Source organism: Megalobrama amblycephala, linkage group LG2 (genome assembly GCF_018812025.1).
Source record: "Megalobrama amblycephala isolate DHTTF-2021 linkage group LG2, ASM1881202v1, whole genome shotgun sequence".
NCBI lineage: Eukaryota > Metazoa > Chordata > Actinopteri > Cypriniformes > Xenocyprididae > Megalobrama > Megalobrama amblycephala.
In genome coordinates, this window is record NC_063045.1 from 33,351,240 (window position 1) to 33,366,054 (window position 14,815).

Consider the following 14,815-nt stretch of genomic DNA (forward strand, 5'->3'; position numbering starts at 1 on the left):
TAGTTCTAATAAATCTTTAATCTGAAATATGGTCCAGTGTTCCCCTATACACACACATCTCTGAAATTCCCAAATAATACATTATTTGATTCACTATCATCCTTTCCATTAATTTGCATACAAATGATCAGTCAAAGCTTATAGCTCTGTAATTCAAAAGATCACAAGTATCGTTCCCTGGTGTCCTTATAAGAATAATTAAAGCTTCACTCTAGATCTTATTGAAAAAGTTTGGAATCACTTCTAATCCACTTCTATCACAAATGTTTTAACATACTTACTCCATCATAACCTGGAGCTAATATTTGACTTCAGTGCTCTCTTTAACCTAGGATAAGAGAAATGAACACCCAACTCACTATCTTTTCCATAAGTTTTGGATATTCTTTTAGCGTTTTACTCCTTAGCTCTTTACTTTCATTTGTTAGATTATAGGTTATTGATACGAATGAAGACGCTCCAAAACATCTTAGCCTTTTCTTCATCATTTATTGCTATTTCGTCAACCTTACATAAAACTAAATAAAGTAACACTCTATTTTAAGGTGACATAGTTACACGTTACTACATGTATACTATAGTAATAACAGTAAATTATGCACAATCAAAAGTAACCCTAAGCCAAATCCTTAGCATAACTCTATAGTAAGTAGGCTACATGTAGTTAATTAATTTTACTCAGTATTTATATAAGTACAAAGTATAATATTACCTTAAAATAAAGTGTAACCATGGATAATTCTTTCCTGAAATTCTTTCCTCATGCCACTTATCTGTTTGATCATTCTCCAAATGTCCTGTTTTGGAGTATTTTACCTGTACTATTACAGAAATTTGCCCAATATTCTTTTTCCTTCTGACTTCAGCTTGTGCTCTTATAAAATTCTGCCTGTTGTGAGTTCTCTTTAGAATATCAAAAGTTTTCATTTTCTCTTTAATCGCTATATTACAATCCTCATTCCAAGGTACAATCCAGGCTTTCCTCCTCCCTTTACTGGAATACATCTTGATGACACATTTTGTTTTACTGATACAGTCTGCGAGTTTATGAGTTCAATGCCATAAACTCCAGTTCCATCACTCATTTCTAAAAATGTTCCCCAATTTTTCATATATCCACCTGCCACCTTTTTGAATTACTCCAATTAGCGTGTGCGAGACAAGGGTTCGATCAAGTACAGTATTCAAGCCTTTGTTTACATCCACCCGTGTTTAATCACCATATTAATGCACAACAAAGACCCATCCAAGTGGCATCATTTATTGTTCCTCCCCCATACTGTGTTTTGTGCATTAAAATCCCCATACCAAATTACTCTTTCTTCATTTTAAGCCCTTAGTAATCGCTCAGCAGTCAGCACCAAACTTTTACGCAGAATATAAGTTTATTTGTAGATAACTATTATACGTCTTCAACTCTTTGTCGCTTTGCTTGAGCTTTCGTGTTTATATGCCTGTTTACTAGTGACAGCGCCACTCAGCGGCAGGAGCGTGCGGTGCAGGGGACGTGAACCCGGAAGCGTAAGCCAATCATTTAAACCAAACAAAAGCCCTCGGAAGTGTCGCGTGTGTTTTTTATTCGGGAAAGAGAAACTGAAGATTAAGTTTGAAAATGTTACCAAACAAAGCGCTGACAGAAGGACGATTTAAACCGCGCCAGTATCGTCGGATTTATTAGCTTTGAAGTCTTTGATAGATCGATTCTTTATTTGGCTGTGTAGGACAGTTCTGAGATTTTTCTGTATTGTAACGCTGCAAATGAAATTGGCAGGTTTCAACTGTCTCTGATTGATGGAGAATTAAGTCTCTACAGGCGTTGTTCGTGTTTACTTTCACAACACTGCTGCTGTACCTTTAGTGTATTTCTGTTCGAGCCCGATTGTTGCTCATAACCGAATGATCGGATAGCTCAGTTAATTATAAAGGAAAGGAGCTCGTCCAGAATGACTCTGGCAGTGTTTTTTGGCTGTGCTTTCATAGCGTTTGGTCCAGCTTTCGCCCTGTTTGTTTTTACTATCGCCAAAGATCCATTAAGAGTCATCATTCTGATCGCAGGGTAAGTCATGTGATCACATTTCACTCACAACATCTACAGTCAAATACATAATGCATTTAACATAAGCGTCTTTTATACACACACAGAGAATATAGCACCAACCCTGGCAGCTCCACAAGACTTTTTTGTTTGTTTTGTAAGAGACAGGCTCAGTTTTGGATAACATGGATAACACATTATTTTATTGGATAACACATTATTTTTCATTATATAATGTTTAACAAATCAGCAGTTTATGAACATTTAAATATTAGAATAAGTCTGATTTCCATGATTTAATGAAGTCTAAAGTCACATCTGAATGTTTATGTGGAGCCCATGGGAGGAGGCAGAAGTGGAGAATACAGGCAGATGGTACATGTGTTTGTTTCAGGGCGTTTTTTTGGCTGCTGTCTCTGTTGCTGTCCTCTCTGGTGTGGTTCATCGCTGTGAAGGCTAGCAACGGGTCACAGGATCCCACCCTGCCGAGGGCCCTGCTGATTTTTGGAGTTTTCTTTTCGGTCTTGCTCCAGGAAGTGTTTCGTTTTGCCTACTACAGACTGCTCCGGTAAGACTCATAAATGATAAGAAATCCTCAGTGCCAAACATGACAACTCCACACCTCAAACATACAAGATAGTTTCTATTAGAAAGGCTCAGATTCCAGAACTTTTTAAGGCTAAGGATTATAACTAACAGATATCCACATTTACTTTCCCACTTGATTAATCAAAGTACATTTAGAAAACTGTTTTGTTTTACAAGTTTTCTGAGATGTTATGTTTAAATACACAAATGAGGCAGCCTCTAATTAAATATATACTCATTTGTGTTCATATTTGTATTTCTAGAACAGAAATGTGAACATTGGATAAAGTCAGGTTCAAAATTCTTGCTTCATTTTGTTGACATATTGATACAATGCTTTCAATAGCCAGAAAAAACATACATTTTCGATACATACATTTTTTAGGAATAAAATGTATAAAGTATACAATCAGGCAAATTATATAGCTGCTGAAGTGGAGTTTTGACTAACTGCAGGAGAAAAAAATCATGAGGAAAAGGGCCTTTAAAGTTAAATAGATAAAGGCCCGGTTTCACAGACAGGGTTGAGCCTAAGCCAGCATTAAACCTTAGTTCAATTACGACATTTAAGTGGCTTTTATAAACGTTCACTAGAAAAAAACATTACTGGTGTGCATATTGAGACAAAACAATGCCGGCACTGACATATTTTATGATATATCAGTATATGTTGCTTTCAGTTAAAACAGCTCAAACATGCATTTTAGTCTAGGACTAGCTTAAGCCTTGTCTGTGAAACCGGAGGAAAGTGTAATATGAACACTTAAATGTCTATTTTTAATGTTTTCTTTCCACTAGTCATGTTATGGAAGCAAAATAGCCTCAAAATTGAGCAGTACATTGAAAAACTGCCTGCATTGTCTTACAAAAGTATAAATTACAGAATAGATGTCATGATTTTGGAATTTGTTCTGATATAAGGAATAATAATAATAGCTTCTTCCAGTTGATGCTGTTGAGCAGGGCTGCCCAATCCTGTTCCTAGAGATCTTCCTTCCCACAAAGTTCAGCTCCATCCCTGATCAAACACATCTGAAGCAGCTAATTAAGATGTTCAGGAGCACTTGGTATTCAGGTGTGTTTGATCAGGTAGGTAGATCTCCAGGTCCAGGATCGGACACTCCTGCTCTAGAAGGCCCCTGTGTTACTTGTCCGTTGTTGTGTTTTTCTTTGGTGGTGATTGCAAACTCAAATGGATTCCCTGCTGTCAGCTGTTGTAAGGGAACCTGTTTCCTTGAAACGGTGATACATTTTTAACTCTCGCATTGATTCATCAGGAAGGCCAACGAGGGTCTGGCAGCCATCAGTGATGACGACGGTTTGGCCATTTCAGTCCGGCAGATGGCTTATGGTAAACTGTGTTCCTGTCACACTATGTGCTGCTCAGCATGATGTTGTTTTTGATGTTGCCTGTTTAAGATCACTAGATGGCACCTTTGGCAGGTTTTATCAGGTTGTTTGTCTGTTTTGTGTGCAGTGGCTGGACTGGGCTTTGGCATCATGAGTGGTGCGTTCTCCATGATCAACATCCTGTCTGACTCTCTGGGTCCCGGGACGGTCGGCATCTATGGAGACTCACAGTATTACTTCATTACAGCAGGTGAGCTCCTGCAAAGCCTTGTGGGCCATCCAGATATGCAGAGTAATTAACAGCTTCAACATTTAGGTGTGGCGTTTTTATGTCAGCAATAACAAACACTTGACGGATTATACAAAACCAATCCTGCTGTTGGGAAAAGCTGTATATTCTATTCTAAAAATCGCTGGGAGTAAGTGATTTACCCTTGATGCCACATGGGTCACTCACAGAAAATATCTGAAACATTTTGTTTTGTCCTGTGATATTTCTAGTCCTCTGAATGTATTCTGACAGCCTTGAAATGGGTTTAAACAAAGTCAGTCCAGAATCAGTTTTATTAAAAATGAATCTTAAACATCTTATATAGGTTTTTAGTTGTTAATCTATTTATTGTAATCGATTTGTATTGATTTGGCAATGAAATACAGAAGCACAGCTTCATTTTTTGTGACACAGAGTAAAGGTCATGTTGCTAGGTACTACTTTTACAAGAAACACATGTATATTACATTATCAAGAGCACACACATATATTAATATATTTTCTTGATCGTTTCAGTTAATTATAATTAAAATGTCATGTTTATTGAAACGGAGCATTTTAATGAAACCATGAAACCATCTCAAATGTCAAATAACAGAAAAACCTCAGATTGATATTTGTAACTGGTTTAAAATTCCTTCCTTAAAAATAAAATAAAATTTTAATTAATTTCTGCTATGTGCCAAGGCAGCATTTCTCATTTTCATGTACTTTAATTTGATCTATTGAAATAACTGCTATTATTTGGGGTGTATTGGGAAATTGAGTCAAAAGCTTGTGAAGTGCTGCTTTAAGGTTTGTGTGTTTGATGTGTAGCACTGATGACTCTGGCGCTGACGCTGCTGCACACATTTTGGGGTGTGGTGTTCTTCGAGGGCTGTGAGAAGAGCCGCTGGTGGGTCATCGCTGCTGTCGTCTGTCTCCACTTGTTAGTCGCTGGCCTGGTGAGCTTTACATGGACACAAACATTTCGTCCTGAACATGTTAACCTGTCTGTGATGTGAGGTCATAGCCTTTCAATGCCAGGTCACCATGATTTTGCCAAGTAATACATATTTTGTTGATCCTGGAACAACATTCCTGTCTGTAAATTTAGTCTTAAGTCTATTCCTACCCCTAAACCTAATCCTACCTATAACTTCTCCCTAAAATCAGAGGGGAAAGATAGGTGAATAACATTCATGTAGAAGCACCTTACCCTGGTTGCAAGCCTAAACTTGACATAAACGTTAAACTTGTCCCTCAAATCTGATTGGTTGATTGGAATGTTGTTGGTACTTGGTGAAATCACGTTCACCTTCAATGCCAAGTCACAAGTTCAAGTTCCATATTCTTTTACTAATAGTTTCTATATAATGCAGGTTAATTTTTATAAGTCCACTCAGTTTAGTTGATCCAGACACTTGATTTCATGTATTCAGTTTTCTTGTGCATTATGTCATACTTGTAGTTAAGAAAGTATTAGATTTTATTAAAATCATATGGTTTATCTTTATTCACTTTAATAAATGCTCACACTGAACCAAAAGTGCAACAGCATTCACTAGAGACCACTTTTGTGGTCTGTTGCGACATTCTGAGAAATATTTCTACAGACATTGATTTGCTTTCTTCACATCTCTTATTGGAAATCAAGTCTCATTTAAAAATTGTTTAAATCTAAGCCCAGTCACTTTATTTGCAATTGAACTGCAACTCAACTAAGGCACTAGATGGCCACTCGTTCACACTATTTAAATGCTGGCAAGAGATAAGAGAATCTCCAATCTCTTCATCACTGCACATATGCTACTGGTCAAAGTTTTGGGTCAGTTTTTTTTTTTTTTTTTTTTTTTTTTTTTTTAAAGAATGTTTCAGCAAGTATGCATTAATTGATCAAAAGTCAATGTAATTTTTACATTGTTACAAGAAAAATCTGTTAAATAAATGCTGTTCTTTTGAACTTTCAGTTTATCAGAGAATCCTAAAACTGTATCACAGTTTCCACAAAACTATGAAGCAGCCCAACTGTTTTCTACATTGATAATCATGTTCCCTGAGCAGCAAATCATCATATTAGAATGATTTCTGAAGGATCATGTGACACTGAAGACTGGAGTAATGATGCTGAAAATTCAGATTTGATCACAGGAATAAATTACATTTTAACATGATTCACGTAGAAAAACGCTATTTTAAATTGTAATAATATTTCACAATGATATTACATTTTTCAGTCTTTTTGTTTAAAAAAAAAAAGACTTGGTGAGCATAAGAGACATCTTTCAAAAACATTAAACAGTTACTCCAAGCATAAGCTTGGCATATAAATTGTCATTGGAGAGGCTCAGCTTTATGCTTGATGTGCCGTATACAGCTGAGCAACTGTAGCTTGTGAAGCTATAAAGTTACGGCAGACATTTGATAGCGTTACCATGAACTAGCATGGAGTGCATGTTTCAGAAAGGCTTGCTCAGATGATTGAATAGCAGCACAGATGTCTAATGTTTCATCTGGAAGCGGCAGCAGAGGTTCACATTACCTGAAACCGTCATGATGTCACAGGACCGGGACTGTGCTTTGTGTTCATACGCACAGCTTGGATTATCCTTGTGCCTCGCTAAATAAACTTTCCCCAGAAAGTGTTATTACTCAGAGATTGCTTTATTTTATTGCTTGGCAAACTTTGGCCCCATTTATGACTTTGATATTAACATGCGTCTCCAATGATAAATGTCAAATCAAGTCACCTTTATTTTTATAGCTCTCTATTACAATACAGATTGTTTCAAAGCAGCTTTACAGTGATTAACAGGAAAGTGATTGATTAATGCAAACAGAGTTTAATTCCACTGTAAAGCAGCTCTAAAAAGACAATAGTGTTATTATTCAGCTGAAGTCCATTCAGTGTTGATTCAGTTCTGTTCAATAACTGTGTAAAGAGATCATTAAATATGAAATGAGTTCAATTCAGCTGCAGCTCTGGAGAAAACAGTGAAATCATCATCCAGCTCAGTTCAGTTCATCCAATTGTGTCAGTGGCAAGAACCCAAACTCTATCTGTGACAGAAATGGAGTAGTGTCTTCTACTAGACTCCAACGTTCTCTCTTCCTTTGTTTCAGTCGCTGTTGAACCCGCTGTATGAAGGCAGTCTGCCTCCTGTGTACGTCATTACGCTGCTGATGGCCGTCTGGGCCTTCTTCTCATCTGGAGGATCACTAAACAACCTTAATGCACTCTGCACACGTAAGACATGACCTTCATACACTCTACATCATGCTCCTTGTGTGCATCGCTTTGATTTGACCGATGCTTCAGAGTTTATGGTGTCAAGGAAGTAATTCATTCTGAAGTGTGACGTCTATATCAGTGTTTCTCAACCCTGACTCTGAGGACCTGAGGCCTGTTACATGAAGCTGGTTTCAGTTCCTACACGGGTAATTTTGAGATTAGGTTGAGCATACTCTGGTTTTTCGGGTTCAAGAAGGTGGATTGGTTTTTAAGAGGTGTTTATCACCATAGTAACTTGCGCTACATGGCTAACCTGCTCCAGAGCAGATTTTATTCTGGGTTTGAGATCGCAAACCAAAACTAGACCAATCTGCTGTGAGTAAAATAATTATGTATATTTGACAATAAATATTAAACTGCATTTAAATCAACACATATATACATATAAATACAAGCTTCAAAACAGAAAGCTTTTAAACTGATTAAGCTTACGTTTTCTTCTGAGCTCTTTGAACCTATATAAATTATTATATTTTCATTCAGATGCCTTCTCTGCAGCAGTGGTGTTTATTCTTGCATTATAAATGCGTTTAAGTAGATGTCAAATCGATTAATCTAGATTTTTCACATCTAACATAAGTTTGTATACATATACATACACACATACACCAACTTTTGTTAGATGTGATTAATTGGGACACACAATTTTTATATTGAGTGTTGTTAGCCCACTGATGCTTAGCTAAACCAGGTTGGATTTATATGGTTTAGTCAACTCTAAACCTACTCTTAAACCCATTCCCCCAGTTTCACAGATGAGGCTTAAGCTAGTTCTTAACTAAAATGCATGTTTGACATATCTTAAAATATGTCAGTGTCATTGTTTTGTCTCAAGATGCACACTAGTAATGTTTTTTTCTAGTGAATGTTTATAATAGCTACTTATATGACCTAATTGAACTAAGGCCTAATCCTGGCTTAGGTTAAGCCCTGTCTGTGAAACCAGGCCATAGTTTGTTCAACTAACTTCATGCAACAGGCCTTAGGTTTGGGAGACATGATGTTCATAATCGCTCTCATTGTAGTAGACAGCGTCTGAGCTGATCTCAAGTACATTTCCACCGTTTAATTAACTTTGCCTGCAGATTTCCACAATTGTTGACTTGACGGTAAATGTATTTGTACTCTGCTACAATATTTAAGCACATTTGTCAAGTATATATAGTATAACCTTTACTCCACTACATCTCAAAGTATAATGACTTGCATTTCAGAAAAGATTCTCGTTATTTAGACATGAAGAAATGCTTTAACTTCCTTTATTATATTTGTTTAATCTGGAGCCAGATTCTCAAAACAATGTTCTTAAGTTATTATTCTAAATTCGTAAGAATGTTTCTTTGTGTGCTTCTGAAGTGCCTGACGGAACCCTTTAAGATTGCATATGGACCCTTTTCTTCTATGAGTACATTTGTTAACATTATTAAGTGCTTTAGCTTGCATGATCTAACAATATATTTTGAAAATAATTTATTAATCTGTTAATGTTAGCAAAATTGTTCATTGTGTTAGTTCATAGTGCATAAATGTACTAATGTAAACAAATACAATGTTTGAATTTGAAAATGTATTAGTAAATGTTGAAATGAACATTGACTAATATTAATAAATGCTGTAGAAGTATTGATAATTGTTAGTTCATGTTAACTAATGTTAACAAATAAAACCTTATTGCAGTGTCATCAAAATGGATTTAGGAATATAAAATATTCATAATTTTATTCTTAAATGGTTAGTTCACCCAAAAATGAAGATTCTGTTATTTATTACTCACCCTCATGTCGTTCCAAACCCATAAGACCTTCGTTCATCTTCGGAACACAAATTAAGATATTGTTGATGAAATCCAAGAGTTTTTTTTTTTTTATCCTCAATAGAAAGCAACGAAATTACTACATTCATGATCCAGAAAAGTAGTAAAATATCATTACAATAGTCAACGTGACTACAGTGGTTCAACTTTAATGTTATGAAGTGATGAGAATGCAAAAACAAATTCGTCTCTCTTTTCTGGACCTTGAATGTGGTAATTTCATTGCTTTCTATTGAAGATAGAAAAGAACTCTTGGATTTCATCAACAATATCTTAATTTGTGTTCTGAAGTTGAACAAAGGTCTTATGGGTTTGGGACGACATGAGGGTGAGTACTTAATCACAAAAAAAAAAAAATTGGGGGGTGAACTAACCCTTTAAGGTAGAAAAAAGCAGGTGAAAAGAATTGTGTTCTTAAGAAGGTTTAGTGAGTCTGGCCCCTGTCCTTCATCCAAAGACTAAAAGAAGTAGCAGCAAATGTCACACTGTACTGTACAGAACCATCACAAGCCTTTGATGCGTTCCCGTTTGTCTAACGGTGTCGGCATTGGCTCTTTGTGCAGGCAGGAAAGCTGAAGGGGAATCTTCATAAGATGGTTTTTGTCACACAGTACCCAGTGAGATCCAGGATGAGAGAACGGCTGAGTCTGCTGCTTGACTGAATGGCAGCGGTTTGTGAAAGAGCATATCTACCAGCTCCAAACCCTGAGGGGATCCAGACACGTCCCCTCCAGCATCAGTGATCTCAGACGTGCCACGAGACTCTCACACAAACACTGTAAATAGCTTGATCTGAATGCAAATCAATAAGACAGATCTTTAATATTATTTTGTTTTAAAAGCAACATTCTCTGGCTCTTCATGTGAATGTTTGTGGTTTTGAGTTTTCTTCCTCGATGTCCTTTACATTTTGAATGAAGCCTTATTGTAGAGCCACTGTTAGGGGGAGAAAGTGATCAAACAGCACCTCTTCACCCTCTTTCACTCATGTAATCATTATTATTATTATTATTATTATTATTATTATTATTAGTCAAGAGCATTTCCATTTACTGGCATTGAAGGCTTTTCATATTTGTACTGTACATTCTGGAACATATTTCTTTGTTGTGACAAATGAATGCACAATGAGAACATTTAACTTTTACGCTGTTCTTAAACTGAACAAATATCTCAGTGTGTAATTATGCAGTTTTTGGACAGATTGATGCCTGGTCATCAGTTTTAAAAAGTCATTTTTTCATCAGTGTTGAAGTCATTTGGCTAACACTTTATTTTACAGTGTCCATGTTACCCGTTACATGTACTTACTATAGTAATAACAGTAAATTATGCATAATTACATGCAGTTAACCCAATATAGTAAGTACATGTTGTTAATTAATATTACTCGGTACCTACAGTAACAAAGACACATTAAAATAAAGTGTAACCATTTTTCATCAATGTACAATTAAAGTAATTGGGTAACACTTTATTTTGGTGTCCTTGTTGCACGTGTTACATGTACTTACTATAGTAATAATAGTAAATTATGCATAATTACATGCAACTAACCCTAAAGTAAGTACATGTTAATTAATATCACTCAATAACTACAGTAATATGGACACATTAAAACAAAGTGTAACCATCATTTGTTTGTAGCCTAGTATACAGTGGGAAGAACAAAGCAGCTAAACTTCATTTTCATTATATTTCTGACAATTGAATGCATACTTTACATGCGTGGACAGGAAGCAATATCTGGATATTCCAGAGTCTTTTCTGTTCATTAATAAGCGCTTCAGAAGTGGTGCTGGACCGTGTTGTCATCGTGTGGAGGACAGTTGAAGTTATCTGAGACTTAGATGTAGATTTCACACTTGTCATCTCAGTGACTTGACACTAACACAGCTTTAATTCCTCACCCAGCACACTAACATCACAGCTTTTACTTACACATCAGCGGTTTTCCAGCCTTAAAGCACATTCAGTACACTCATTGTGGCGCGTCTCACACACACGCACACAGGAAGCTGCAGCATTCAGTTCGTTTCTCTAGATGCTGCAGCTCCTTCTTTCCAGTATGCGTTTGAACTTGTTGCTTATCAAACACGATCAGCATACGTTGCCTTCAGTAACCACCAACATTCGCTGTGCTTCTGTATGTAAATGTATTGCTTTGTGTACTCATCCTCTGTGTCTGTATGCAAGTGGTTTCTGGTCTATATTTGGCATCCTGTGTTAAGAACTGTGCAGATGGAGCTCTCTTCATGGTCTGTTCTGTATATTGGACACAATAACTTGGTGCTTTCCTGAATTTCAATTATAAAAGGACTTCTTGTAATTATGTAACATTTTAATGCTGCTTTATAAAGTTTCTAAGAATATGATGTGCCAAACAGGGAATCTGATTGCTGTTCAAATTGATTTGGGAAAAAAAAAAGATTAAAAAGACCCTGTTAATCATTTCATGGAGTCAGTTATTTGGGGGAAAGTGAAATATTTACTCCAGCAAATATGGTACACATTTATGTGAATCGTCAATCTAACCTGAATGCATAAGGTGATGTTTGAACTCCAGTGTCTTTATATGGGTAAGACTTTGGTTCAATTCATTAACACTGGTGAATGAACTAACCATGAACTATGAACTAACAATGAATGTACACAGCATTAATCTAGTTCAGTGTTCATTTTTAAATATTTTACTAATTCATGTTAATTCCTAAAAATGTCTGGAGTAAGAAATTTGACATCACCCTTTACTTAGATATTATTAAAATTGTGTTAAAGATTTCGTAAGCATATTGCATAGATGTGCTTAGAGTCCATTGTTTTATTTGTGATAACATAATAAAACATGCTAAATTATGGTGATATCATTTTTGGCTATGCTGTCATAAAAACAAATTATGAAAAACAAAAAACATGCAAAACGACTAAATATTAATAATTGATTTATTATGTTATGTTGTAGTCAATGTATGTTTTTTTCCATAGTAAAAAACCTGTAGCTATAGTTTATAGCTAAATATTATACATATATATATATATATATATATATAAAAAAAAAATTTCCCCTCATATTTTGAATTTGTGGGGTCATTGAGAACAAATATCCCCTCCCGACATCACTTTTGGCCACTACTGTATTTATTGTAGAAATTGACATTAACCAAGATTAATAAATGCTGTAAAAGCACTGCTGTTTGCAATAACCTAACTTGAAGTGTTACTGATATTTGCAGCTTTGACAAATTAGGCTCTCAGACCTCTGCCCTTCTGTCAATATATAAATGACCCTGTGACCTCCCCTGTGCATTAGATTGCATAATTCATATATAGTCAGTCTTCAACAGAGTTGTGTTGAAATTCACACAAAGCCTTTACATGACCTGCCATAACCTCTTATATATAATCTTCTAAAACATACACAATTTAACTCATGGACTTTAAATGAGAAACAATAAGAGGTTTCAGATTTCAAAGCTGGACTGGTGCTCACAGGAATCCTCATGTGAGTGTTTAGCATTCTGGACCATGTTCGAAACACCTGCAGTATCATCTGAGGGAACTAGACTGAGGAAGTTTTCCACCCGTTTGGTCACGCAGCTTCACATAAGACTGAAATTGTCAGCATATAATGAGTAAATCATAGCTTGTGGTCCGCTCTAAGAGGGCAGTAGTCACTGGGTTGTGTGAATGTAGGCTGGGAGTTTATGTACACTAGCTTTAGAACTGTTAAAATAGCATAATAATTTTTGTGGGTGGATGAATGAAATATTATTTACTTGATAATAGTTATGATCTGATTAAATTTCTAAATTCAAACATTTTGTACTAAATGGGCTAAATGATAAAAATTGTCAGTATTAGACACTTTTACAGTTTTTCTAACACACTATAACTGATTCATTCATTCTGACACAATTTCCCAAACCATTTATTCAATTCTCAAAACAAAGACATATTTCTTAAAACTATAAACACGTTTCACTTGTTTTCACACACATTCCAATTTTCTTAATGATTTATGCAAAACTACACAAAAATGCCCTTATTTTACAGTGGTTTAACCATGTTCTCATTCAGAAAATACAAACACAGAGTATAATTAACTCAAGTGTCACTATGTAAACTCAAATAGCACACATTTATCCACCAGAAAACATTCAGTAGCAAAAATGACGACAAACCACTCAGAATCTCGGGATATCGGGATAATATAAACAGGAGCACAGGTGATTGTGCTTTAGAAATTGCGTCCTAGAATCATCGACAGGATTTTATACTGCTTACACATACAGTATAATTACAGTACACAGTAACAGTACTTTATATGAGAGAAATTTCACTATGCTGTGTCCAGTAAACTATAGCACAATACACCCTCAAATTTGTGATTCTCAAATTCATTTGTAGCTGTTTTTTTTTTATACATAGGCAGTCATCTCTCATTTCTGCAAAAATAAAGCATAAGGAAGGTAGAAAAAGTCTTTTGTCAGAAGACCAAGAAACTGCTATAGTATTATATACTGTAATGAAATTTGGCTGAAGGTGCAGAAGATGGCGAATTTATTTCTTTATTGATGTATTACTGTAATTGACAGTATACTGTACTCTATTGCATACACATTTCATATTTAGTTCTTTGTTTTTTTAACCTTTCTTCTTCTTGTAAGATCGTTGTAACATTTTGCTCTTGCATTTATGTTGTATACTATAATAGACACTGAGCTTCCAAATTATTCTTGAAGACCAATAAGGTATTTTTGTTACAGTGTCATGAATTGATCTAACTAGTGTTCACTGGGCAGGAAAGTAGGCTGTGTATTTGCAAAGTTTGAATTTGACGCGAATAAGTTTTTGATCGAAATATTTGATTTTGACATGGAAGTTTGTTGTTTGTACAAGTTGGTGTGCTACGAGATTGTGTTTATAGTTGTGAGAAAATGGTGAATTGTTTCATGAATTGTGTGTTAGCAATTGAGAAAAACTCTAATATGAAGGCTCTTTATTGTGTCTGTGGTTCCATGAAAAACCTTTAACATCTATGGAATATTTCCATCGCACAAAAGGTTCTTCAGATTGTTTTTCACAGTGAGAAAAAATGTTTGGTCCCACTTTATATTAGGTGGCCTTAACTACTATGTACTTACATTTAAATTAATCATTTGATACAATGCACTTGTGTACGTACATGTTTTTACATTGTACTTATATTTTTAAAAATACCTGCATGTAATTACATCTATAATTATTTTCTGCAATTACATTTATAATTACACTGTTGACCCATTCCTTACACCTTAAAGGGTTAGTTCACCCAAAAATGAAAATTCTGTCATTTATTACTCACCCTCATGCCGTTCCACACCCGTAAGACCTTCGTTAATCTTCGGAACACAAACTAAGATATTTTAGTTGAAATCCGATGGCTCCGTGAGGCCTGCATAGGGAGCAATGACACTTCCTCTCTCAAGATCCATAAAGGTACTAAAA

General features: G+C 35.5%; 2 protein-coding genes across 3 annotated transcripts in view; one reads left to right on the top strand and one right to left on the bottom strand.

Moving 5' to 3' along the window:
* Positions 1 to 14,815, bottom strand: part of LOC125255945 (histone-lysine N-methyltransferase 2D-like) — a 526,365-nt gene that overhangs the window by 358,919 nt on the left and 152,631 nt on the right. The window lies entirely within an intron of this gene.
* zgc:114200 (Gamma-secretase subunit Aph-1b-like) lies at positions 1,520 to 11,779 on the top strand. The gene is made up of 7 exons (XM_048171720.1): positions 1,520 to 2,056; positions 2,430 to 2,603; positions 3,901 to 3,974; positions 4,101 to 4,223; positions 5,061 to 5,188; positions 7,347 to 7,470; positions 9,892 to 11,779. The coding sequence occupies exons 1-7, from the start codon at positions 1,944 to 1,946 to the stop codon at positions 9,918 to 9,920; spliced, it is 765 nt and encodes a 254-aa protein (XP_048027677.1). The 5' UTR covers positions 1,520 to 1,943; the 3' UTR covers positions 9,921 to 11,779.

Coding starts and splice junctions, on each gene's coding strand:
- zgc:114200 (XM_048171720.1), top strand. CDS start 1,944: ATGACTCTGGCAGTGTTTTTTGGCTGTGCTTTCATAGCGTTTGGTCCA. Junction 2,057..2,429: donor GTCATCATTCTGATCGCAGG/GTAAGTCATGTG, acceptor TGTTTGTTTCAG/GGCGTTTTTTTGGCTGCTGT. Junction 2,604..3,900: donor GCCTACTACAGACTGCTCCG/GTAAGACTCATA, acceptor TTGATTCATCAG/GAAGGCCAACGAGGGTCTGG.